This window comes from Furipterus horrens, unplaced genomic scaffold (genome assembly GCF_987537825.1).
Source record: "Furipterus horrens unplaced genomic scaffold, mFurHor1.1.pri manual_scaffold_3, whole genome shotgun sequence".
In the NCBI taxonomy this organism is placed as follows: Eukaryota; Metazoa; Chordata; class Mammalia; order Chiroptera; family Furipteridae; genus Furipterus; species Furipterus horrens.
The window spans coordinates 149,173,452-149,197,235 of NW_028327173.1; the positions used below are offsets into that span (position 1 = coordinate 149,173,452).

Consider the following 23,784-nt stretch of genomic DNA (forward strand, 5'->3'; position numbering starts at 1 on the left):
CATCTCAATCAGTTTTTAAAAGTAACATTTATGGTGTTTTTCCCCCCAATTATAAAAACAATACATACTTGTTACAGAAAACTTTAAAAATAACATTTCTGAGGGAGTTTTCTATCTTTGAAAGTAACACTTGCTTATTGAAGAAAACTTTAAAAACACAGAGATCTAAGTGCAAGGGCCTCAACAGTAACAGTGAGAAAAATAAGGAAGTACTACAGGGGCCAGGGGGCGGGGTTCAGGCCAGGATGACATCTGAACTTCAGTCAGCTTCTCGTGCTGAGTCTCTGAGACCACCTCCTGTCTCTGCAGATAGACCAGCTCACTAAAGACTGGACCCAGAGGTGGAATGAGTGGAAGGACCTCGTGGAGCATTACAGAGTGGACATCAACAGGAGGAGGGCTGGGGTTGTCATCGACTCCAGCCTGCCGCACCTGATGGCCTTGGATGATGACGTGCTCAGCACAGGTGTCGTGCTCTATCACCTCAAGGTAAGCAGGCAGGTGCATCTCCTCTTTCTGAGCTACGGGCTCCAGAGGCCAGGGAGGGGAAAGCCAGGGCAGCAGCTGCGCATCTGTGAGGTTGACCGATGCCACAGAGCCCCCTTCAGGTTTGCCCTCAGGGAGCTGGGCTGGCCAACCAATCGCTACATGTTTGGCTTTTGTATGAATAGAACAGAAGACCAGAAATCAGAACAATCATTTCTTTAGCTACTGGTACTGTTGCTCTTATATAATTTACTTCAGTTCTCTGAGCCTTAATTTTCTCATTTTAAAATAAGAACGATGCTGCTTGTATTCCTTTCCTGGCTTTCTGAAGCACAGGAGTGCATGCATGGAGGGGAAATCCTAACCTTCAAATACCATTGGTGCTTCCAAGCCGTGCAAATACAAGCTGCTCACAGGTGGTAAAGGAGGAATTCTCCATTATTAGGCTCACTTGGGAAAGAAGAGAGGCAAGAGAAAGTAGCTAGAGGAAGCCTAGAGAAAGCATGAGGGATGGTCCAAAGAGCTGGAGGGGGCAGGGGCAGTGGGGTTAGGCATGACATGCAGCCTCCTAGAAAAAGGAGAATGAAGTTAAGGCCTTCCAAGACAGACCTGACTCACCTGGTTCTTTGTCACCTGGAGGCTAGGTCCTTATTTATAAATGAAGCAGTTTGAGAGTTAGTGACCCACGGTGGATAGAATTTTATATCATGCCCTCACCAAAAACGTCTCTATGGCAGAACATACCTTACGTGGCCAAAATCTCTATGCTTACTGAAAATCCAATCCTCATTCTCAAAATTGTCCCCAACTGACATTTAAAAGGAACAAAGTTTATGGGGGATGAATAACGCTGCTGTTATCCTGGAGAAATGAGATCCTAACTCTGCAGCGCGTGTGGTAGTAAGATGTTAGCAAAGCTAATCATGTTTAGAAAGTCTCTGTTCTTAGGATAAGCCCTGAGGGTGCTGTCAAGAGACTGAGCCTCTCAGGCAGAAAGTTAGAGCAGCTTATTTTCTGACACACAGCATATAAATTAGCTCAGTGAAAATGCCTCAGGGAGAAGGGGCTTTTACCTTATTAATGGCTCTAAATACCAAAGGCTGTGGATCCTTCCCTTAGAGCAAAAGGGAGAGGCTGGAAGTCAGGAGGAGACCAGGTGGATTTATAAGGTCGGTATTTGAATAGAACTGACCTGATACATTGATTGCATATGGAGTGCGCAGATGAAGCTAGAAGTCAAGTGGTAGAGCTTGGGGAGAGAGCAGAGGGCTGAGGGACACGGCTGGCCTCATCTGAATGCAGAAGTGCCAGTTTTCCTGGCTGAGTCAGTGCGCACGCACCGTGGCACTCCCTGCTTGGTGCACTTCCCGCAAACCTAGGGAACGGGGTTCCAGTTAGTGCTGATCCTGACATTTCTGCATTTTATGTAGCCATCTCCCCCTTTTTATTTGTTTACACCCTGGTTTGGGTAGCAGTATAACAGTAATCACTCAGAATTCTGAGTTTGTTTTTTTGTTTGTTTGCTTGCTTTGCTGACTTGATTACAGATCTGGAGCTAGCCCCTAGCAATGCCCTGGAAGCTGTTTTCCCTTGGGCCATCTCAGGAGGAAGCTTGGGTCCCAAAGAAAGGATGCAGAGCACAGGTTCCTAGTATCCTGGACTTGTTCCTCCTAAGTAACCTTCCCCACATAAAGAGGCAGACCGGCAGCAAGCACAGATGCCAGTTCACTCCTTGTTAAACAGATGCCATTGCATTTTTTGGTCATTTCTGCCCTGCAGGTCTAGAAGTGGTGTGCTGTGGCCTTTATCCTTTGGGGAGGAATGTGCCTCATCATCAGGGTGGACCCTGAACCCACAAGAGGAATTTTGACCCCTTTCCCTTGATTATCTTTGGTGTGTTTGGAGGCCAGTATTTATTGGCTTGTGTGGCCCTTGTTGGCTGAGCCAAAGAGGCGGGGCTCTGGCTGTTTGTGGGTGCGTGTGTGGAGAGGGGCACAGAGCCTCAGTCATCACTTCTAGGAGTCTTCCTTCTCACAAGCAATTTTGGAGGAACTGCAGGGACCACCCCTCTGGCTGGTAACAGTGAAGCCTAGGCTGGAACTCTCCCGTCACTTTGTAAGCCTCCGTTACTGCGGGGATGGTATGCTGAGGTTGGAGAAGCACGGCTCAGGACCCAGAAAGACCTGAGTTCTAGCCGGAGCTCTCCTATTTAGTTTGTGGGTTCCCTGGGCAACTTATCCCCTATCAGCTTCAGATTCCTTGTCTATAAAAGGGGGATAATAATACCTAGATTTGGGGTTGCTAAAGGATTAAATAAGAGACGTCTATAAAGCACTGCAGTGGATGATAAGTACATGTGTAAACTCAGCATCTCCGTTGCCATGTTGCTTCCTTCCTCAAACAGAGCTATGTGGTCCAAATTGCCATAACCAAAGGCCAAAAGGCCTTGTCTTCTACTAACCTTGTGATTCATTTATACTAACTCCCATTTCCCCTTCCTCTCTTAAACTCTCTTCCAGTCCTTTTTGATTCTAGATGTGCTTTTCTGCTATTCGTGTTTTACCCTTCTTACAATCTGGTGTCTGTTAAACTTCATCTGTGGACCAAGAAGGTAAAAATCCTGTGCTCCCATACACCTTCATAGAACACGTGTGTCTGAGACTGACTGGACCAAACTTGGGCCGGGTGAAGCTATGCTGCACGCCCACTTCCCCTGACTGATGGCCGTGGCTCTTCCCTAACTTCAGGCTGTAGGAATTTGCCAACACTTGTTGGACTTGGCAAAGATCTGATGCTGCTTTGTCACATGTCTCTTTTTGCCCCCACCTTCTCAGGGTCTTCCTGGCTGCACAGTGAGTGGGCAGAGCAGTCAGAACAGCCTGGACCTAAGTTGAGAAGTTGTGTAGAAAAGCTGGGCTGGGTGTGGGATGACTATGATAATACTCAAACAGGTGGACTCTCCGTTGGGGACAGGGCTGTATCCCTTTTTAAGCTCATTTAATTCTCTTTGATTTTCGCTTTAGGAGGGGACAACAAAAATAGGAAGGATTGACTCAGAGCAGGAACAGGATATTGGTAAGTGGCCGAGCATACGGTCTGACACTTTGTGGCAGGTACTCATGCTGGACAGTTTTTTTTGGAGGAACCTGATGGTGCGCTGAGAGGAAAGGCTGTTTGAAGTCCTAAAGGGCTGCTCCTTTTGCTTCTAGGTTGTGGGACTACAGCTTTGTGTCTGGGACATGATAGGAAGGGACCCACATGCGGGAAGTTCCGAGCCTGGGTGTTTTCAGTTGGTGGCTCTTCCTCTCTTGTCATGATATGAGATCTTCTAGATGTGGATTCTGAAATCATGGGAAGAATGGAGGCAGTGTTTCCCTGGGCCATGTCTCCACCCAGGTGACCCCCACCTTTTTTTAGTCCTGCAGGGTCAGTGGATCGAGAGAGACCACTGCACCATCACTAGCGCCTGTGGGGTCGTCGTTCTGCAGCCTGTTCAGGGGGCCCGCTGCTCAGTCAATGGCCGGGAGGTCACTGCTTCCTGCCGTCTGACCCAAGGTAGGACTGTCTACAGCCCTGTTGATGCCAGGATGAATGATGGACCAGTTCCAGTCTCATGGGCCAGACCCAGAGCACTCAGTGAAGCAGCCTTTAAAGATGGAACACCCAGCTTCTTCACCTAGAGATCTGAAGATTTCCTAAAACCATCTTCTTCCCATAAATGAAGAAGCCCTAATTTCTTGGCCCCAGAATGGAGAATGGATCTGAAATTTGTCCCTGTGTTTGTTACCTCTGTATGCTTGGGAAAGTCTCTGAGCCTCAATTTCCTCATCTGTAAAATAGGGATAATAATAGGATTGAATAGCAGAAAATAATGAGGATTGAATGAGCTAACCCATGTAATGTTGTTCTCAACAGTGTTCTTGGCACTTAATTAACGCTCATTATCATTATTACTGTCACTATTACTATTATTATTAATCTATTCAAATTCTGTCTGTCCTTTGAGGGTGAGCTTACATTCCCCCTCTTCCATGAAGTATTCCCAGACTACTCCACCTAGAATTCATCTTGCTTCTCCTTGGAATACCAGACTCTTCCTGCTCATTTTATTAGTTTGATGCATATGCTGTGCAATATCCAATGAATACATGTCTTTTTGACTCAGCTAAGTTATCCAGTTGTTGAGGGTGGGACTTTCGTCTCACAGAACAGTACCCTACACATAGTGTGTGCTCAGTGCAGGGGCTGTTGATTGAATTCTCATCTGTCTCTGTGCCACAGGAGCAGTCATAACCCTGGGGAAAGCACAGATGTTCCGGTTCAGTCACCCAGCAGAGGCTGCTGTCCTTCGGCAGAGAAGGCAGGTTAGCACGCTGTATTTTCTCTGTGGCTGCTGACCTCCCTAGTCTCCTTTCTGGGAGAGGGGTTTGAGCTCTGTCTGGTTCTCTGGGGAAGGTGGGGAAGGTGGGGAGGGTTGATGACTGCAGCCTCACTGTGCTTTTTCCCTTGTTCCCAGATCAGAGAGGCTGTTGGTGGCAGTGGCTCCTTGGAGTGGCTGAACTTGGATGGAGATGTCACTGCTTCCAGGTTGGGTCTCTGCCATTTGCTTTGGAAAAAAGGGTGAGAAACAGCTCCTCATTTTTCTGTAGAACCTACTAGTTTTTCTCCTTAGGCCATTACAGCATGGAGCCGGGAAGAGATGAGTGTAGCAGCCATGGTTTGAATGAAGCTGGTCTGAACCAACCTGGCAAATAATTTGACGATGCTGAGATAGCTACTCCGCTAATAGTTGGCTAAGAAGTGGTCTTGGCCCTCATTTATTTCCTCTTCAGTATTGCAACTTACTTTGTTTTTGTTTTGTTTTTCATTTCAGAAACTTGTTTATTTCATATTCTCACTTGAAGCTTTGAAATCCATGATTTATAGAATATGTGACCTGACAAAATTATCTTGTAAATTCAAACTAGTACACCCAAATTTGAGTTCAGTTCAGAGCATCACCTCTGAAATTAGAAGACTGTAATAGATTGTGTCTAAGGTCCCTCCCAGTTCTAAATTTCTAGAAGTCTATGGGAAATTAAGTGAAGAGATGCCAAGTTACTTTAGTAAACATTGTCAGCATAAGAGAAGTGTTCATTTGAAGTGTTGTACATTCTAGATCTAATTAGGATTTAGACTGGGTCCCAGTATGACAGGACAGGGCCGTTCTATTCGCCTTTCTGTTCCTAGTGCTTGACACATAATGGGTGCTCATCAAAAGTCTGTAAAATGAATGAAATGAATCTTTTCCTGTTTTCCAGCTTTATCGTCATAGACCATTCCCACTGGTGTCAGTTTAAAGGGCTGTCGTGTTAACATGTTATAGAGTTATTCCTATCAAGCACATATCTAAAAAGTAGTTGTGCTCCTTACACGTTCCTTTTATTACTTAACATGTAATATTTAAGACAGTAAAATGAAGAATAAATTATTTCTTTAAATTGTTTGACTAAATATAACTTAATAACCTAATCATTGTATTTCTTAAATGCTCTCTTAATTCAACTGAAAGTACAGCATAGTAAACTGAGAAACTAAAGGTATGATTTTTATTTTATATGTCAATAGAGCAGATCTTCTAAAAATTTAAAGCACATCCTTCTAAGGTAACATTTACCTCCTCACATCTTTAGCAGCTATCAGGTATGACATGGGACATATTCATTGACCCTAAAGATTTTCATGAGAACTATGCCCTGAAAGGGGTCAGCCCCAGCCAGACAAGAGGCTCATTTCAATTTTAACACATGTAATTAAAGGTTAATGCACTGAGTCAGGATTAATGAGGAAAGTATAAATGATAGGCAAGCAGCTGCCTTTATAATACAAGATTAAAACAATGCAATTACAATAAGAATTAGAAAAAAATCAACTTCTAGAAAAGATCCTTAAATGAACAAATTAAATTGTGATCTCTAAATGTGAATATATAAGATGATACTTCTTAAGGAATCTTTAAATTGATATTGTGTAACTAATCGTATTTTGTCAAATGTAGAAACAATGGTTAATGCTAAAAACTTTTGTTATTATGAAGTTGCCAAAAATATACATGTATATATCTCCATATGATGCTTTCAAAGGTCAAAAAATATTCCCTACTTCAGGCTCATTTTTTGATGTTCAGTTATGTTTACTTAAGTCATAACTGATTTTCTGTCTCTGCCCCACTCCTACCAAGTACTTATGTTTATTCTTTAAATCTACTTTTCTGTTTTTAAATATTTTAAATGTTTTTTATTTTTATTATTTTATTTTTTTATTGTTCAAGCAGCTTTCTTCATCACTGAAGAAATTTAGCTGTTGTTGTTTCCTATGGCCACTGGCAAGAAGATTTAAATGCAGTGTGTTTGCAGATAGCTTTGATACAGCTTCTGGACTTACCTCCCTATACACCTTTTTAAATTCTGCCCTTCCTGTGTGTGAGTTCATGGTGTGTGTTATTAGCTTCAAGGATTATGGCTTCCTCAGAGTTTTTAAAGGTATTGTGGAACTGAGAACCTTTTCCCCCCCTGTTAACCAAGCATCCAGAACTATGCATAACAAGGGCAGGAACTCCAGGAACAATGTGAAAATATCTTGGGGTTCTGTCCTCTCACACCACTTTACCACTATTGTGACTGTGAAGCATGGAGTCAGGGTTTTATATGTGAATTTTCTTCTTCATACTCATTCTTCATTCATTTCTTCATAGAAGTCCCTTCCCAGATCTAGATACTTGTGGGTTTGATATTGGGAACAGTGGTATCCTTCTGTTCCCATAGCCAAAGCGGCTGCTGCCTTGGGGACTTCCTTTAGAAAATGTCAGTGAGGGATTTGGTACCAGCACCATGAGCACAGGGCTTCTGGTGGGTTATGATGGCCCCTGGTCCCCTGGTTCCTTTAAAGGGATCTAGCTGCTCCTTCCTCAGACCAGGAGAATGTAATGGCAACCAAAGATAGTCTTGGGTTGGGCCTTTGTAGTGAGGGTGTTGCATGCAGGAGTCTTAAGGGAGGATGAACCCAGTGCCAAGGGACTGAGTGGCTCTGTGGGGTGATGGGTAAGGTGGGAGAGGTGACACAGGGTGACTCAGGACTGAGGCTGGGGCTCTTGATTTGTCAGAGTGGCCCTCCCTTTTAGTTGCAGATCTGTGAAAGGAGGCCTTATCATATGTAAGGTTTCCATTGGAAAGATGCATTGAGGATCTGTTTTTCCCAGAGTTCAGAGGCTTACAGAGAAGGGCTCTGCAGCATAAAGAGCCAAGGATGATGGGGTTGGATAAAGCTGCTTTACCTCCTAGCTCTATGACAGTAAAGCTGTATGACCTTAGGCAAGATACTGTCTCTGAGCCTGTTTGCTCTCCTCTAAGTAAGTACACTGCCATCTCTCCCGGGATCCTCACGCTACAGGTTGATAGAGCTAGAGAACATGGAGTGCTTTGCCAAGTACCTGACAGCCCACAGCCCTACTGCTGGGAGGCTCTTGCAGGAAGCTGTCCAGGAATGGAGCCTCCCTTTCACTTTTTTATCCTCCCCTCTTACCCCAGATGTCCAGAGAACACTGGTCTCCTGTCTTTTTAAGGCCTTCTTGGGCTTTGTAGCCCCATGGGTACTGATGTGACTTTTCAGTAACACCAAGAATGCACCCTTTCATTCAGAGAGGACAGAGCGGGATTAAAGAATCAAGGCCTCCCCCTTACCCCCACTTGCTGCCTCCACTCTTCAGCAGCAGCTCTAGGGGCCTGTGGGCGGGCTGGTCCTGCCCAGCCACTGGAGCCAGCGTCATGTGCCAGCCTTCGTGGAAATGGGAGGTTGCAGGTTCCAGCCTGTGATCGGGCAGAGGGACTGGAGGGAGAACCCGTGAGAGTGGAGAAAACTGCATGTTGTCAGCTGGGTTCCCCGTTGGTTTGTGGCTCTATCTCCATGAGAGTCTCTCCTCTGCTTTTGGGTGGAGTTGCTCCCAAGCCTCTCCTTGTCCTGGGCTTGTATTCCTTCCCTTTTCTCTCTGGAGGAACACTTGTGGGGAGGTGGAGCTGACTCCAGAGCCAGGAAAAATTGGCCAGTCTGCCTCCTTTCCTCTTGCAGCAGTGATCTGGACCAGAGAGGCATTTGTTCTTGAAATTTGTTGCTCATGTTCTTTGCAGTTTCCATTTGGAATTTTGGGAGTTTAACCTTAACTGCCCAGTGCCTGGGAGACACTGTAATTGCTGCCCCTCCTCCTGCTGCCTTAGTGAGTAGACACTGCTGCATTCTGCTGCAGAAGCTGCTAGGCCCTGAGGCGGCCAGGAGGGTGCCATGGAGCGCTGGCAAGGAGGGGCCTGGGCAGCAGCTGGGGCAGACAGGAGCCACCCAAGATGAAGGGCAGTCATCTGAGAGAGACAGAGGTCCTTGGCTGCCCGGTGACTGAAGGCTTGCCCTTGGTAATCTATCCAGACATGTAGCATAAGGTCGGTATTTTCTTTTTCACCTGCTTTTTGGGAACTTGGCTGATGCACCTAGCTGAGAAGCCGTTTTCTGTCTGACGGCATGTGGCACCTCGGTTGAGTGTGTGGAGTCCGCTGTGGTACTCCCCAACTTAATTGGGTTCTCAGAAAGTTACTGGCAGCTGCCACTTTCCAGGAGGAAGGCTGAAGGGAGCTCTCCTCTAGGGAGAAGGGGATTGTAAATCAGGGTTTGAGATGGCAGAGACGGAAGCTACAGTACATACTCTCAGGGAACTCAGAATCAAGATCCCCTCCCTGCCCCTTGCTTCCGATGGTCTTGATCTTAGATGGGCTGTTTGTAGTTCAGCCATGTCTGTGGTCAGGCACATTTCGGAGCAGTAGTGCAGACATGACACATAGGTATAAAATGTTTCCCATTAACTGCTTTTCCTATTCGTGTGGTATTAACTGATTTTTTAATTCTAATTGCTACCCCTAGCCTTTTGCCTCACGTGCATCAAAGAGTGTCTTTCCCCTTTTCTGTACCTTCCGCTGTGTGTATTTGGCCTTTTGCCCATTGCACTCAGTGCCCATCTTCCCCAGAGTCCAGTGTCTGGGCCTGTCCTAGTCCTTGGTCCCACTGCATACTGAGTCACCTCACAGCACCCTTCACAGAGAAGACTGCTGTGTCAGCTCCCACCCATGCGCCCCCCCCATCCATCTGTTCCCTCTTCCACCCATCCATCCTTCACTGTCCTCCTAAAGCTATATTAAGAAATCTTAATTTTTTTCTAAGACAGAGGCAGCAAATGGTTTGTAAAGGGCCAGATAGTATTTTGGGCTTTGCAGTACTTACAGTCTCTGCTGCAGCTATTCAGCTTTGCCAGCGTGGCGCTAAAGCAGCCTAGACAATACTTAAGTGAATGGTGTGGCTCTGTTCCAATAACACTTCACTCACAAAAACAGGCAGTGGACCCAGTATGGCCCACAGGCTGTAGTTCGTGGGCCTCTGCTTTGAAGCCCCCTGAGGTTTCATTCTGCTCTACAAAGTGTAAACTTCCTAAGCAGAGTGAACCCCTTAGAACACACAATTTGGGCTGAGATCGAGTGTCCAGTCATGGCATCCTGGGACTGGAAGGAGGGCTGAGGAAGCTGGATTCAGGCCGCCTGTGAGCATCCGGTGGGCCCTGCCCCTTCCCAGCCACGCCCCCTCCCACCACCACCCTGGAGCACCTTTAGGAGCTGAATGACAGGGATGGAGTGACCCTGCAGGGGCAGCATGTGAGCTCCTCTCTAGGAGCCTGGGGTGGGGTTGGCATGCAGGCAGAGGCTGTCAGTCTTCAGAGGAGGCTCTCACTCCTCCATGGTCACACAGGAACCCAGTGGCAGCATAAACTATGACTGTAATCTAGAATTCTTTTTAAACTCTGTATTATGGAAAATTCCAAATACACTACAAATGATCAACTCATAGCTAATCTTGTTTCATTTACATTCCCACTCACTTCCCCCCTCCACTTCTCCCCACTGGATCTAAACAATGTCACCTGAAAATGCTTCGGCGTACTGTGCGTCTCTGGAAGGAATGCTGCAGTCTGGAGCTCTTGAACCCTGTCCCAGGGCTGGGTTGCACAGGTGTGGTGCACGTCGGCTCTCTGCCCCGGACCCCCGGCTCGCAGAGGGTTTCTGTTTCAGGGAATGATCTCTGAACATGTGTGAGAGACTTTCCATTCCCCCAGTATCTCTGGAGCTTCTGCTCTACTTAGTTTCCAGCAAATACTTTCTTTTGTTTTAAAGGACAAAGTTCTCAACTTAGTTTAAATGTTTCTTTTTTGTTGTTCTTTTTAAAGCTGTGTTACTTTCCCCCTGATTTTCTTTAACCAAAATGTATTTTTGTTTCTGGTAAACCCACAATCTAAGAATGTGCTAGTCTAAGGACTGTTCTCCCTGCTGCACTGTGACATCATGAGCTGCCTGTGACACCACGCCTGTGTGTCCCAAGTTGCCAGAAGTCCAAAGCCCTCTCTGCCCTGTTGAGTTCAGGGACTCTCTCAGAGGGGCTTAGCTGGCCACTGGTTTGTACTGAGCTAGGTCTGCATCTCCCCCGGGTAAACTCGGCCCCTCTGTGACAGGAGAGAACTGGGGGAGCAGAGTGGCGAGGACCACCAGCCACCCAGGGCTGGAGAGACGCCGCATAGGACCGAGGCTCAGCAGCAGCAGCAGTGCCATGTGGGGGACTTGCGGCAACGAATCCTAGCGGGACAGATCAGAGCCACACAGGACCTAGAATTCGACCAGGCACACCTCACCTGGCAGATTAAAGACAGTAGGTGCCTGGCGCTCACAATGTCTGCTTCATTGTCCCAGCTCTTCATTTTCACACTTCCCCAGCCTTCTGTCTTCTCTCCTTTGGTTTCTTTGTGATATGATGGAACCTTTAATATTAAGCGTTCTCTCCTCTCTCTTAGAGACCAGAGGTTCTTACAAAGGGCTGGAAATAAGCATAAGTAAGCAGCTTCCTATTCCCTCTCAGCGATGGCCCTCTGCTCACTGCTTGTCATGTGCACATTTGTCCGTGCTTTGCTGCCTGCCCTAGCATGTGCCACTGTTGTGCAGAGGCCTGGGGATTCACTAGCTTGCCTTGTGGTAAGGGGACTTCACCCTGGCCAGCCCTTTCACTCTCTACAGGTCCAGTCATGGCCAGAGGTGTCTGAGTCCAGGCGGCCATGGGCAGGGAGGGAGGTGCTGACCTTCTCTCGGTGTTTTTGCTCGCAGACCAGCAGTGGCAGCTCAGAGAAGAGACCTGGCTGGCCAGCACGCAGGAGCAGCAACAGCAAGACGGTGTAGCAGAGAAAGAACTTGAGGCCTCCGTGCCAGCTGATTCTTGGCTTCAGACAGATCCTGAGACTCAACCGTCCCCACTGGCCCAAAGCCAGAAGAAGGCAGTGCCACTTCAGCTCCTACAGAGACAAGCTCTTCTTGTAGCAGAGCGGAACGTCGGGCGAAAAAAGGTCTCGCTCCAGCTAGAGAGAAACATCAAGAAGCAGAAGCTGTTGGAGACCCAAAAGAGACTGGACCAGCTCAAGGCATTGTGCTGGCTCCAGGATGATTGTCCCCAGGAGCCTCCACACCAAGTCCCCAGCTTGAATGCCATGGTGCCAGGTCATCAGTGTGGAAGCAAATCGACAAGTTGCAGCTCTTTGAGCCTCGGGAGGCTCTGCCTCTGGTACTTGCCCCAGCTCCGCAGGTACAGCCAGCAGCTGTTCCCTGGAGGCATTGGCCAAAGTTTGCAGCTTTGTGGCCCAGGCCGTGTTCTTTCCTTCCCAGGGCCTCAGTTTCCTCAATCTGTAACATGGAAAGAGGTGTTTACTCCTCTCTTCCTCGTTATCTTCTCCCTCTTCAGCTGTAATCGACATCTCCTAAGACTCAGGCTTTTCCCTTCTCCCACTCTGAGTGGCAGCTCTTACTTCTTTCCTGCTGTCTTCTGTGTGAGCCTTATTTTTACTTTTAGACCCTGACTATCCACTTACCTTTCCTTGTGTGTTCCTACCCCACCTCCATCTCATCTCTCCTCAAACCAGACTGTTGCCACACATTTCCTCCCTCTCCCTCCCCACCTGACCTGCGACCTCAGGTGAGCTTCCGGACCCTACCTCCCAGCTGGGGAGCAAGTGGAACTCTGTCTGTGGCTCCCAGGTTCAATTTGGGATCATCCTTGTTGCTTTTTTCTTTCACTCCTTACTTTCAGTCAGGGTGAGGATGTGTTATCTCTCAGACTGTTTGGAACAGGGACTGTATCTACTTCTTTATATCCTCTGGGCCTAGGAGAGGCCTTGCCAATAGTAGGTACACAATTAATGCCTGTTGGTATTATGTTTGCTCTCCTCTCTGGTCTTCAAAGTAGTAGGAAGCTTTTAAAAAAACTTTATTATGAAAAAATTTTAAGCATACACAAAGCTGAGAGAATATTCATCAATTATCAAAATTTACCATTCTTACTTTATCACCCCTCCTTCCTTTTTCTGATGAAGTAGTTTAAAGCAACTCTTAGAAATCATGTCATGTCAATACTACATCAGATATACACTTCTAGAACATAAGGACTTTTCTTATAACCATATTTGTTATTATCATGCCTAACAAAATTAAGATTAATTATTTAGTATAATCTAAACCTAGGCCATGTTCAAATTCCTCTATTGCTTCATTTGTAGTTAGTTGTTCAAATTAAGATCTAAATAGAATCTACACACTGCATGTGGTTATGTCTTTTAAATTTCTTTTAATCAAATTTTTGTTTTATTTTTATTTCTTCATATTGTTTGTTAAAGACAGTGGGTCAGTTCTTTAGAATGTTCCATGTTATAGTTTGTCTGCTTGATTCCTTTAGTGTCATTTAAATTGTTCCTCTGTTCCTCATATTGCCTGTTAACTGGAAGTTTTCTTTAAAGGCATGACTAGATTCAGCTAATTCAACCTCTATAAGATTTTTAAAACTTGAGGAACAGAGCTTACCTAAGGCTTCTCTTGAGAGCTAGGATGACTATAGTCCACAGTTTCCTTTTTTTACCTGTAGAGCTTTTCTCTGACACCAAAGACTATGGGGACAGTGAGACTGGCCTAGTTTTTAACCTCTTTCAATGCAGAGTAGAGGGGACTTTATAGTCCCTCTGTCAGCAGGAAGTAGGAACTGCTTTCTTTTCTGAGATGGCTTTCCTTGTCTCCACAGTGTTTTCCTGAATCATGATGCCTCTACCACATTATCTCCTATGCCTGACTCAACTGATGAAACATCAGGGAAAACCCAATCAGAAGAGTATTTGTCTCAGGCTGCTTCTTACCCTCCAAGGACAGGGTGTTTCAGCAAGAATGTTCTCTGTTCTTCAGGTGAGGGACAGCTCTGCACAGCCAGGGCAGCCTTGGCCAGGAGGAGAGCCTTGCCCCCAGGCTTCACAATGAGCTCTGCGTCTTCCAGCACCCAGGAAATGGAGAGAGGGCGTCAGCAGCCCCGCTGGATGGTGCCCCAGGGCTTAGCATCTCTGGGCCAATCAGCTAACAAGCTGAAGCCCAGGGATGAGCCAGAGGCCCTCACCCCTTCCACCCAGAGCAGAAGAGCTAAGGGACCATCAGACTCTGGCCACGGACCAGCAGGGTGGCAAAAAGAAGGGGAACTTGGGACCCACAAAGCTGCTAAAGGAGCCGGTTGCGGTTCCTTGCATCCCCATGGACCCAAACAGGCAGCTGGGCATGGAAAGGCAGCCAAGACTTTTTGGGCAGAATCCAAACCACCCTCTCCAAGTAGGGCAGAAATAGGGCAGCAGAGGGCGCTAGAAGCTAGGGTCAGAGACATTACCAAAAAGTCCTCTCATTTGCCTCATGGCAGCCCTTTGAAGAGGCAACGTGGTGCAGGGGACCCAGATGCCATGGCCTCACCCACAGATTCCAGTCCAGCAGTGTATCACACAACGGAAAAAGATGGTGATTTATCAGATGCAGATAGCAGTTACTCAGTGGATTCTCTCTCCTGTGTCTGTGCTAAAGCCCTGACAGAGCCGCTGGAGCCAGGGCACCCCCAGGGGAAAGAACAGGATCTGCAAGAGCCAGAGAACACTGAAAGTGACAACAGCCAAATATCTGAGGACTCTCTGGCTGGGCAGGGTTACCAAAGCCCCCCGCACAGCCCACAGGGCAGTTATCTCACCAATGGCCACAGCCGCCTCAGGACCAGAGCTGGAGCCTCTGTGAGGGGCTTGACTGCATCCTCAGACAGTGGACTATTCACCCAGGCCCACAGGAGCCTTTCTCTGGATCGTCTGATTGATGCTAAGGAAGAACTGGGGGAGGATCGGCAAGAAGAGCCTTTCTTCACTTCAGCTGATGAGATGCCAGCAGAGACTTTTTGGCACCTGCAGACCTCCAGTCTGCCCATCCTGGGCCAGGAGGCAATGTGCAAGCTTGGTCCCATTACCCACAGAGCAGGAGCCAGGCTGGATGCCATCCTGCCAATGAGCAGTTCATTTTACCTTGGTTCCCAGCCCCAACCCCACTGTGAGCAGCCTGAGTTGAAGATGGAGGCAAGCTCCTTTGAGCAAGCCAACACTCTGCAAGGCATGCAGGTCTCCAGAGGGAGCCCACTATTGTCCATGGATTCCTGGTTTACCTGTGACTCCAAGGTCAATCCCAGCAGCCCCCTAGGAGTACTGGATTCTTTATGTCCAAGTCCTGATGTCCAGGAATTTCAGCCCTGTGGTCAGGAGAGGCGTGGATACTGGCCACATGTGGAAGGACCAGAGGCATCAGGTGCAGAAGCAGTCCTGCCCTGTGCCTCCAACCTGCCCCCAGGTGGTGCTGAGCTGCCCTGTAGTGTAAGAGCTGTGTACACAATTCCTGCTTCTGACACACCCAGGGTGTCACTCTGGGCGTCTTATAAGCTGCTTCAACCAGGAGCTGATGGCACCTTTCAGGCCAGAGGTGTCCCTGACACAGCCCAGCAGGGCAACTCTGAAACATCCAACAACTCCAGTGTGTCAAGCATGCTGGCTACCTCTGCAGTCTCGTTTACTCATATAGGCAGTGCCCGGGAGAGGGACTGGGCTGCCCTTCAGCAGAAGTACCTCCTTGAGCTATCTCATCCTGTTTTGGAGGCCGTAGGAGAGCCCAGGCCAGCTTTCGCCTCCCTCGAGGAAGACTCTGGTTCCCTGGCCCAAGCTTCTGGCAAAGGAGGAGATACTGTATTGGCAGTTGGTTCTGGGGTACCTAGCAGTTTGAATCTCAACTTTCCTATCCATATATCCAAAATTAGGCATTTGAAGGCAGAGAGAGAACAGGACAGTTTGAGTATCAAGTTAGAAGGTGCTTCAGATTTCTTTACAGCTAGTGAGAAGGAGGTGAGTTACAGTGGAAATTATTCAGCAGACATAGAATCACTGACTTCTGGAACTACAAATGCACAGGTCTTCGCAGCAGAGCACAAGGTAGCAAATTGCGTAATAGAAGCATGGGAAGTCAAGCAGAACAGCTCAGAAGAGCCCTCTCAGAGTAGCAGGAGGAAGCCTGGATTGATGGCTTCCTCTGATGAACAGTTTGTCCTAAAGAACTCTTGTTGCAGTAATGTCACCATAGCCACCAAAGAAGGCCACTGGCCCCAAGGCTGGGTTCCTCTCAGGAAGAACAGTATAGGCCAGGCAGGGCAATTAAATTGCAACAGCCACCGCCCCTGGCAGGAGAAGGCAGACTACCAGCAGAGCTCCAAGGAAGTAGTTAGAAGACATGGCAACCTTTCCTTTGCCTTTCCGTCAGGCCCAGAGCTGTACTTCCACTCCACTCCTTGGAGTTCACTCCCATCTTCCCTGCAGCCACCTCCCTTAGAAACATTCTATGTGACCAAAAGCCGGGATGCCCTGACAGAAACTGCCTTAGAGATCCCGGCTTGCAGGGAAGCAAGAGTGCCTTCCCCACCGCCCAGGGAAGCCTGGGGCTTTGGCCATGACTACCCCGTCCTCCAGAATGTTTATTTGAAGAATAATGTATCAGTGCTGTTACAAAAACAGAATTCTAAGATGACCTCTTCTCAGCAGGTCACAGCAGAGAGGCCAGTTGACCCGAACACCAAGGAAGTTAATAGAGAGATAGGGAAATGTCCTGGAAATATTAAAGAAGAAAACCATAATTCAGTGTATTTTTTTGTTGCTCAGAACAGACATTTTCTTACATCTGCCAGCACAAAACTGTGTGAATATGAAAATCAAGTTGGAAATTTAAATAAACACAGTCTTCTGGGACTCAAGGACAAAGAAAAGATCACTATACAGTCCTGTTGCAATCTTTCCTCAGACAGTTCTGGGTGTGGGAAGCCTCCTCTTGTTTGTGAATCTGAGGCAGGTGGGGAACAAGAGCAGGTTCAGAATGCAGTCCTGAAACAGGCTGATAAGAACAGGCAGTTCCCTTCTGAGGCCAGGTCTGACTTCATCTATAAAACCAGCTTAGGCCTTGACAAGGACATGCTAGCGGAAACTGCTCTTTCTCTGAAGTCTAGAACAGCATATCATAGAGTAAGCAGTCTAGAGGTAATGGCCCAGGATGGGAGTCTGACCCACACGGAGGAAGGGAAGAATGAAACTGGGCTTTCTGGAAAATCTCTCCTGCCTGAAAACAGCTCAGGAGAGTTTAAGCTTCCATGGACAGAGTCTGCACGTGAAAGATTCCAATCAGTTATATATTCGCAGGAAAGAAGCATCACTGAACGGAAGGGCCCTGGAAAGTCGCAAGAAATGTTAAGCCCTGAGGAACCACCTTCTGAAAAGAAACAGAATAAAAGAGTTAATAATGCTGATGAAATGGCTAGGCTAATTAAGAGTGTAATGCAGCTAGAAAATGATATCTTGGAAATTGAATCCAAGCAGAATAAGCAGCTATATGCTTCCCACACACGGGAAGTCAGTCATGAGTTTGTGTTCCAGGACCAGGAGATGGCTGACCATGTCCTGAGGCCCAGCGGCTCTGGAAACCACTTGTCCTTCACAGATCAGCCATCTTCTCCAAAACAGACAGATGATACTATCTTTAGGGATGGTGAAGCTGGAGAAATGAAGGCTAACAGTAGCATTGGGGAAGATCTCCAGGTTCAGAAAAGCACCCTGAGTCCCTTTAAGACAAGAGAATGGGTGCAAGACATGAAATCTGAGAGAGAGCACAGCCCCCCAGCTGTGTTAGACAGGCCTGCCAGGGGCACTTGTGATTACTTAGAGTCATGTACAGCCTGCAGTGAGTGCAGCAAAACTTCCGTTAATCCATGGAGAATGGAAGCGTGGGCCAGAGCTGCACCATTGCAGGCAAGGCCCAAGGGGTCCTCTGAGAAGGAAAGCGAATTGGTGCACGCATCAGGAAGCCCCAGAGAGCAGCCCTATGGTTTGGAAAGTCTTGAGGAATCAGAGACTGTGAAAGATTTTCAGAAAAGCCAAGTTGCCCAACATATAAGTAGTTTTAACCAAGAGGAGCCAGAAGTACAAGGCAGAGTTAAAGAAATGACTATGCAAAGAGGAGAGAGGCTACAAGAGGGCTACAAAATGGTCTCATCGGCTCAGAAACTTCTTAGTCCAAGCCAGCGTTGTAGGGGCATGCTTTTCAGCCAGGAGACCAGCCCATTGCTGAGCTGGCCATACTCCTCTACGGCTCCTCACCAAGACCTGAGTAACACCTTGCCCTTGAATTCCCCAAGACTGCCAAGAAGCTATCTCCATGCACCTGATGCTATAGACCTCTCTTCAGTTGACTATGAGCTGGATCCTACAGTACTGAAAACGCCTGACAGTCCCTGGGGAACTGAAGCAGGACATCAGGGCCAATGTGGCGAGCCCAGAAGCCACGGCTCTCAGGGAGATGTTCGAAGAGTTTCCTCCAGGGCACACACCACTGGGTACGGGTCTGCAGGCCTCATGACCATGGGATCTTGGGATCAATCCAATGTACCAGAGAGCATTCCCCTGGGGGCAGAGGGTAGGAGATCAGCAAGCACCAGTCCCCAAGACCAAGGATGGGGTCCCAGAAGCACCTCAATGGGCTTGAGTACCAGGGTGGGTTCTGCTGCTGAAGGTGAAGCAACTGTAGAGAAAGGAACTAAAAGAGCCAGTTCCCTGAATAGGGCCCCTAGCCCACTTGAAAAGAGGGCCCCCTGTCCCTTAGAAGACAGTGATGACCAACACTGGGAGGTGAGGCAGAAGGCAGAGAAGGAGGCCAAGGACCTTAGTCCTACCAGTGCTACATTCTCAGCACCCGCGCCCCCGGGGCCGCACCTGGAGCCCTCTTCCCATCCACCCATGGGCCTGGCTGTGTTGGAAGAGATCAGAGAGACCAGGGCCCACAGAAAGCAGCTTCATGTGGCTGAGGGCACAGTCCGTCCTCACTATGAAACTTTATTAGAACCTGAATGTTCTTCATGGGCCTCTAGCAGGCCTCAGTGTCAACAAATGGACCAGCCAGTGTCAGACAGAACCAGGAATGAGAGTGAGGCACTGGGATTTCGTGTGGCATGTCCCTGTGCAGAACCAGGACACCTGTGGACTGACTCGAGGCAAGTCCTGAAGACCACACCCCTCTCTGCAGGCAGCTTTCAACCTCTGCCCAACACTGACATTAACACAGAACCATGGCAGCCCTCACAGGCTTTTTCTCAGGCTGACCCTGTTCTAGGCAAAAGCCATCCTTTCTTGAGTGAAGGCCCTTTTGAAATCAGAGAGAAAAAGAAAGAAGCAACCAAAATACCTTCTACTGATCCTGTAGGCTCAGACAGTTTTCCTTCCTCAACAGCTATACCAGAGAAAGAAGTGGCTGCCTTATCTTCCCAGGGCCCTTCTGATGATCCTGGAGTGAATCATCAGGGGCACAGCCACTCAGTTCCGTGGGAGCCTGCAGAGGGCACGCCCCCTGGCCATCAGGAGAGCATCCAGGCACCCCAGGAACCTAGAACTCTAGACACCACATATGGAGGAGATTCAGGTAACTTCATGGTGGCTGCAGAGGGAGGAAAAAGAACCTGTTCTGAGAGTCAGGTTGTGATCTGCAATGTTCAGAATTCAGGCCGTCTCCCAGGGCCTAACCAAGACCATGTCCAAGACCTCGAGGCTTCCAATGTCTTAGAAAAAGGAAGCACAAGTCCCAAACAAGGTACCGTCCTGGCTGGAGCCCCAAGAAGAGTTGTACTGGAAGCTCCCTCCCAGCAATGTGTGAAGAAGGGGAGTGTTGGCTCTGGGCTGGCAGAAGCCTGCACGGATGACAGTGGACATCCCAGGCCAACTCCATTACCGGATCAAAGACCTAGCCCAGATCCTTGGGGTGTTAGGGAGGAGGCCCTGTGCAGGTGTCCACAGGAGACTTCGGGTTGTGTTGTCTTCTCAGGGCACATTGAAGGAAGGACTCTGAGCCAATCTGGGGAGCAAGAAGACAGCAGAACTCTTCCTTGTCAACAGCCATGCAACTCTCAACCTATTGTTTCTCATGCCTGCTCCTCCCCCTCCTCCACTGTACTGTGTTACAGAGATGTTGACCTGGGGAAGGGCACTGCTACAGCTGCCCCACAGACTCTCCACCCGCCCTGCATAGTATCTTGCAGAGCTTGTGGAATGGATGAGAGAGGAGAGAGCTATGGTAGCAAATCTGATGTGTTCTTGGCACATGGCCTTGAGCCCACAGGTGTTCATTTGAAATCTGGGCCAACAGACAGCAGCACTCTGGAGCCCTCTGCTGCTGCTGTTTTATCTCTGGCTCAAGACTGCAGCTCCCCTTCTGCCCCTGATATGAGAACAAGTTCCCTCAGCTACTCAGTTGCTGTAGAGGATCCTAAGAAAAAGGTTACTGAGAAGCAAGCCCATGCAGAGCCTGAGGCCACCCCTTTTCCTAAAGGTGTGTGCTCTGAGCCACTGAGGAAGTTTCAGGACAGCTCGATAGGTGGCCAGGATGCACAGGAGTTTCAAACCAAGCCAGAACTACCTGCAACAGCCAGGAGACGACACACCCTGAATTTAAGTGAAGGCTCTGTTGAGAGTGAGCTGCTGGTGGAACCACAACATGGACATTTAGAAAATGCCGTCAGATGCCTTTCAGAAAAGCCACAACTTTCCACTGAGTCCAGGGATCACAGTGGCTTGGATCCTGAAGCCAAGTTCGTGGCAAAGTTAAACCCCATCTCCAGTCCCCAGGTGGGCAGTCCCTGGGAGGAGGAAAAGCAGCAGAGAAAGCAGGCTTCAGGTGACTGTGAAGACCCTGCCCCAGGCAGACGTCCCCCACATTCCGATGAAGGTGGCTTGGATGGCTGTCAGATTAGAGATGCAGGTGGAGAGGAGGGGGCTGTGGCCATGGCCCCTGTGTCCGAGATGTTCTCATCCGGCTTGAAAGATTCAGCCAGTGTCCCATTGGGGCTTGCAGCCCAGAGGCCCGGCCAACCCTCTAACGGCAGGGAGCAGCTGGATCCCCACCACAGGCGCTCACGTCCTGTGATTGCCCTCTTCTCTGGCCCCAAATGCTCCAGGTCCTCCCCTAGACCACACTTCTCTGTAGTCAGCTCTTCCTTGTCTCTTCAGGAGCTGAACTTGAGTGTGGAACCTCCCTCCCCCACAGCTGAGGAGACCCAGGAGCCTAACAAATTGTGGAACCCACATTCCAGGGGCCATTCCTCAGAAAAGTTAGCAGTCAGAACATCTCTGAAGGCTGAGGGCTACGATAAGAAAGCTTCATCTAACTTGGACAGTATCTCAGTTGATCACAGGCCCCTTCAGCCTACCAGCCCTCCTTACCCGTCATCTTTAGCTCCCTCCTGCATACTATCCCCTGATGTCATGACCCACTGGGTGTCCAGTGCAGTGGAACAGGTCCAGCAGGTAAAGCCAGAGAACCTAGGTGGCCAGGCCAGGCCAGAGAAGTGGCTCTCTGAAGCAGAAAAAGGAGTGTTGTGCTTTGGCTCTAGTAACTTCAATCCCTACATTCTGCCCTGCCATCCAGAGCATCCTGCGTGCATTGGCTGGAAGCAGTATGTGTTTGGCAATGCTGTCGATATCTCCTGTAGCCAGTCATCCCAGGGCCAAGTACCATCAAAAATGTCCCAGTGCTCCGGCTTGGACAATGGCCTAGAAGACCAGAACTCCTCTTTCCACTCCCACCTCAGCATCTATGCTAATGCCCGGGACCTGGCCAGCCAACGTAGCAGCATTGAAAATGCCCAAGGGTCACATGAGGCCTGGGAAGTATGGGATTCCCCACTTACCTTGGGGAACCCTCATATCCTGACAGGCCCTGAAGGAGCTGCCTCCACTAAGGGTCCTGATGATAGAGCCCAGTTCCCAGGCTCCCCCGATGAAGCAGGCTGTGTGAGGAGTGAACCTCCCTGGTCTGAAGGAGGGACTGCAGATCCAGTGGATGAGGTCATGCCACTGTACTCTTCAGAGGCAGGAAGCCCTGTGGGACAGTCCAGGATGAACACCTTGGAGCAGGGTACACAGACCCTAGGCAGCAGGCTCCACTGGAGCCACACTGACATCTCCTCTGCCCATTCGGAGGCCAGCGCCATGCCAGTCTCTGATCTGGCCTCCTGGACCAGCATGCACAACCTGTCTCTCCACCTCTCACAGCTCCTGCACAGTACCTCAGAGCTGCTGGGGAGTCTCTCCCAGCCAGGTGTGGCTGAAAAGGAGCGAAACACCAAGAGGGAAACCCCAGATGAGGCACACCAGACCCTTATGATGGATGGCTGTATTCAGACCACCGTGGATAAGGGTGTCCAGACTGACCTGGCCTCGCTACCTCTGCACCTCCAGGCCTCAGAGGCCAGTGCTCCAGAGGTCAGTGTGGTCCTTGAAGTGCTGGGCTCAGATATCTCCACCATGTCTCGAGAAAAAGGACATGTCCCAGGGACGCTTCAGAAGAGAGAGGTAAAAGAAGCAGCATGGAAAATTGCAGGACCCCCAGATCTTCAGGAAGGAGGCATCCACTGCAGGCCGCAGAGCTCTCCAGTACCCTCATCCCATTTGAGGTTTCTGAAGGCACCCTTTGGGCAGAAACTCCCTTCTGGGAGCCCTCGGGCTTTGCCTCATGCCTCTCTGCCTCCCAGCTCCCCACTGGAGGAACCCCCCTGCCTGGCTGTCAGCAGCCCCAGTCTTGGCATCTCTCACTGCCCAGTACCCGGCCCCAGTGCTCCGGAGTCTGTCGGGGAGCCTAAGATCCAGAAGGAGCTGTGCCCCACAGGTGCCTTATTGGTGGACAGGGCCTCCTCTCCAATCCTCACACTTAGTGCTAGCACTCAAGGGTCAGGACTCTCCCTAGGCTCTTTGTCTCTCCCAGCCCCCTTAGCACACCCTCTCAAAGGCCACCAGAAGCTTGTCTCCAGCCCAGACCTTCCCCTTGATGCCCCCAGGCCTCCAGTGGATAATTATTCCCAAACCATCGGTGAATCAGGTGCTTCCCAGAGAGTGGGAAGAGAAGACAGGAGTTCCTTAGAAAGGAATGAGGACAGGTCCATCTTTGAGGTAAGCTCCCCAGGCAGCCCACAGCACAGCTTGAAAATCCAAGTTCGTTTCTTAGAGCAGCCGCATCAGCAGCTTCAGCCCCGGACCGCTGCCTGGGTCCCGAGGAGAATGCCGCCTCTGCCACTGAGGAACAGCAGTCAGAGGCCGGCTTACAGCTTTGTCCATAAGGACATGGCTTCCCTGGCGTGTGGCCCACTTAGCAGTAGGGGGCTGAAAAAATGGCAGAGCAGGACAGAAAATGCGGGTAAGAGTTCAGCATCTACAGTGGAGCCACAGCCCACTCTAGACAGCCTCTCCTCATGGGGGGGCCTCCAGCACCTCAGCCCCTGCACTGTCTCTGAGTTGACTGAGAAAACAAGGCTCCAGGGATCCACTCTGGGCCCAGCTGAGGCCTGCCAACCTCAGGGGCTGCTGCACCCAAGCCCCCGGATGTGCACGACGCCTGAGCCCCACCATCACAGCCTGAGGGACCTCCCAGTGCATAACAAATTTAGTAATTGGCATGGGGTTCAGGATGGCTCTCCTGGGGAGCTAGGAGGGATGGAGTTGCTGGGGTCTAGACAGGATCTCAGCTTTGGAGAGCAGGGACAGAATCCCTCACAGCATCTTGATGACCAGAGCCAGGATCCTGAGTGGTCCCAGAGGGAGCAGATCCCCCTGCAAGTTGGGGCCCAGAACCTCTCACTCAGCATGGAACTCACAGAAGCCAAACTGCACCATGGCTTTGGGGAGTCAGACGCCCTGCTCCAGGTGCTGCAGACGGGGACGGGGGAGGCGCTCACTGCTGAGGAACCTGTGCTGTCCGCCTGGGAGAAGCTCCATACCCTGTAAGGACCCCCAGCCTG

General features: G+C 49.3%; 1 protein-coding gene across 1 annotated transcript in view; it reads left to right on the forward strand.

Annotated features, from left to right (window-relative positions):
• The window catches only part of STARD9 (StAR related lipid transfer domain containing 9), a 109,683-nt gene that overhangs the window by 70,033 nt on the left and 15,866 nt on the right, over nucleotides 1-23,784 (forward strand). The window contains exons 16-23 of the mRNA XM_090268341.1: nucleotides 310-489; nucleotides 3,510-3,561; nucleotides 3,904-4,041; nucleotides 4,768-4,850; nucleotides 5,003-5,106; nucleotides 11,060-11,253; nucleotides 11,703-12,174; nucleotides 13,657-23,766. Of these exons, the coding sequence (XP_090124467.1) occupies nucleotides 310-489; nucleotides 3,510-3,561; nucleotides 3,904-4,041; nucleotides 4,768-4,850; nucleotides 5,003-5,106; nucleotides 11,060-11,253; nucleotides 11,703-12,174; nucleotides 13,657-23,766 (11,333 nt within the window). The remainder of the gene's footprint in view (nucleotides 1-309; nucleotides 490-3,509; nucleotides 3,562-3,903; nucleotides 4,042-4,767; nucleotides 4,851-5,002; nucleotides 5,107-11,059; nucleotides 11,254-11,702; nucleotides 12,175-13,656; nucleotides 23,767-23,784) is intronic.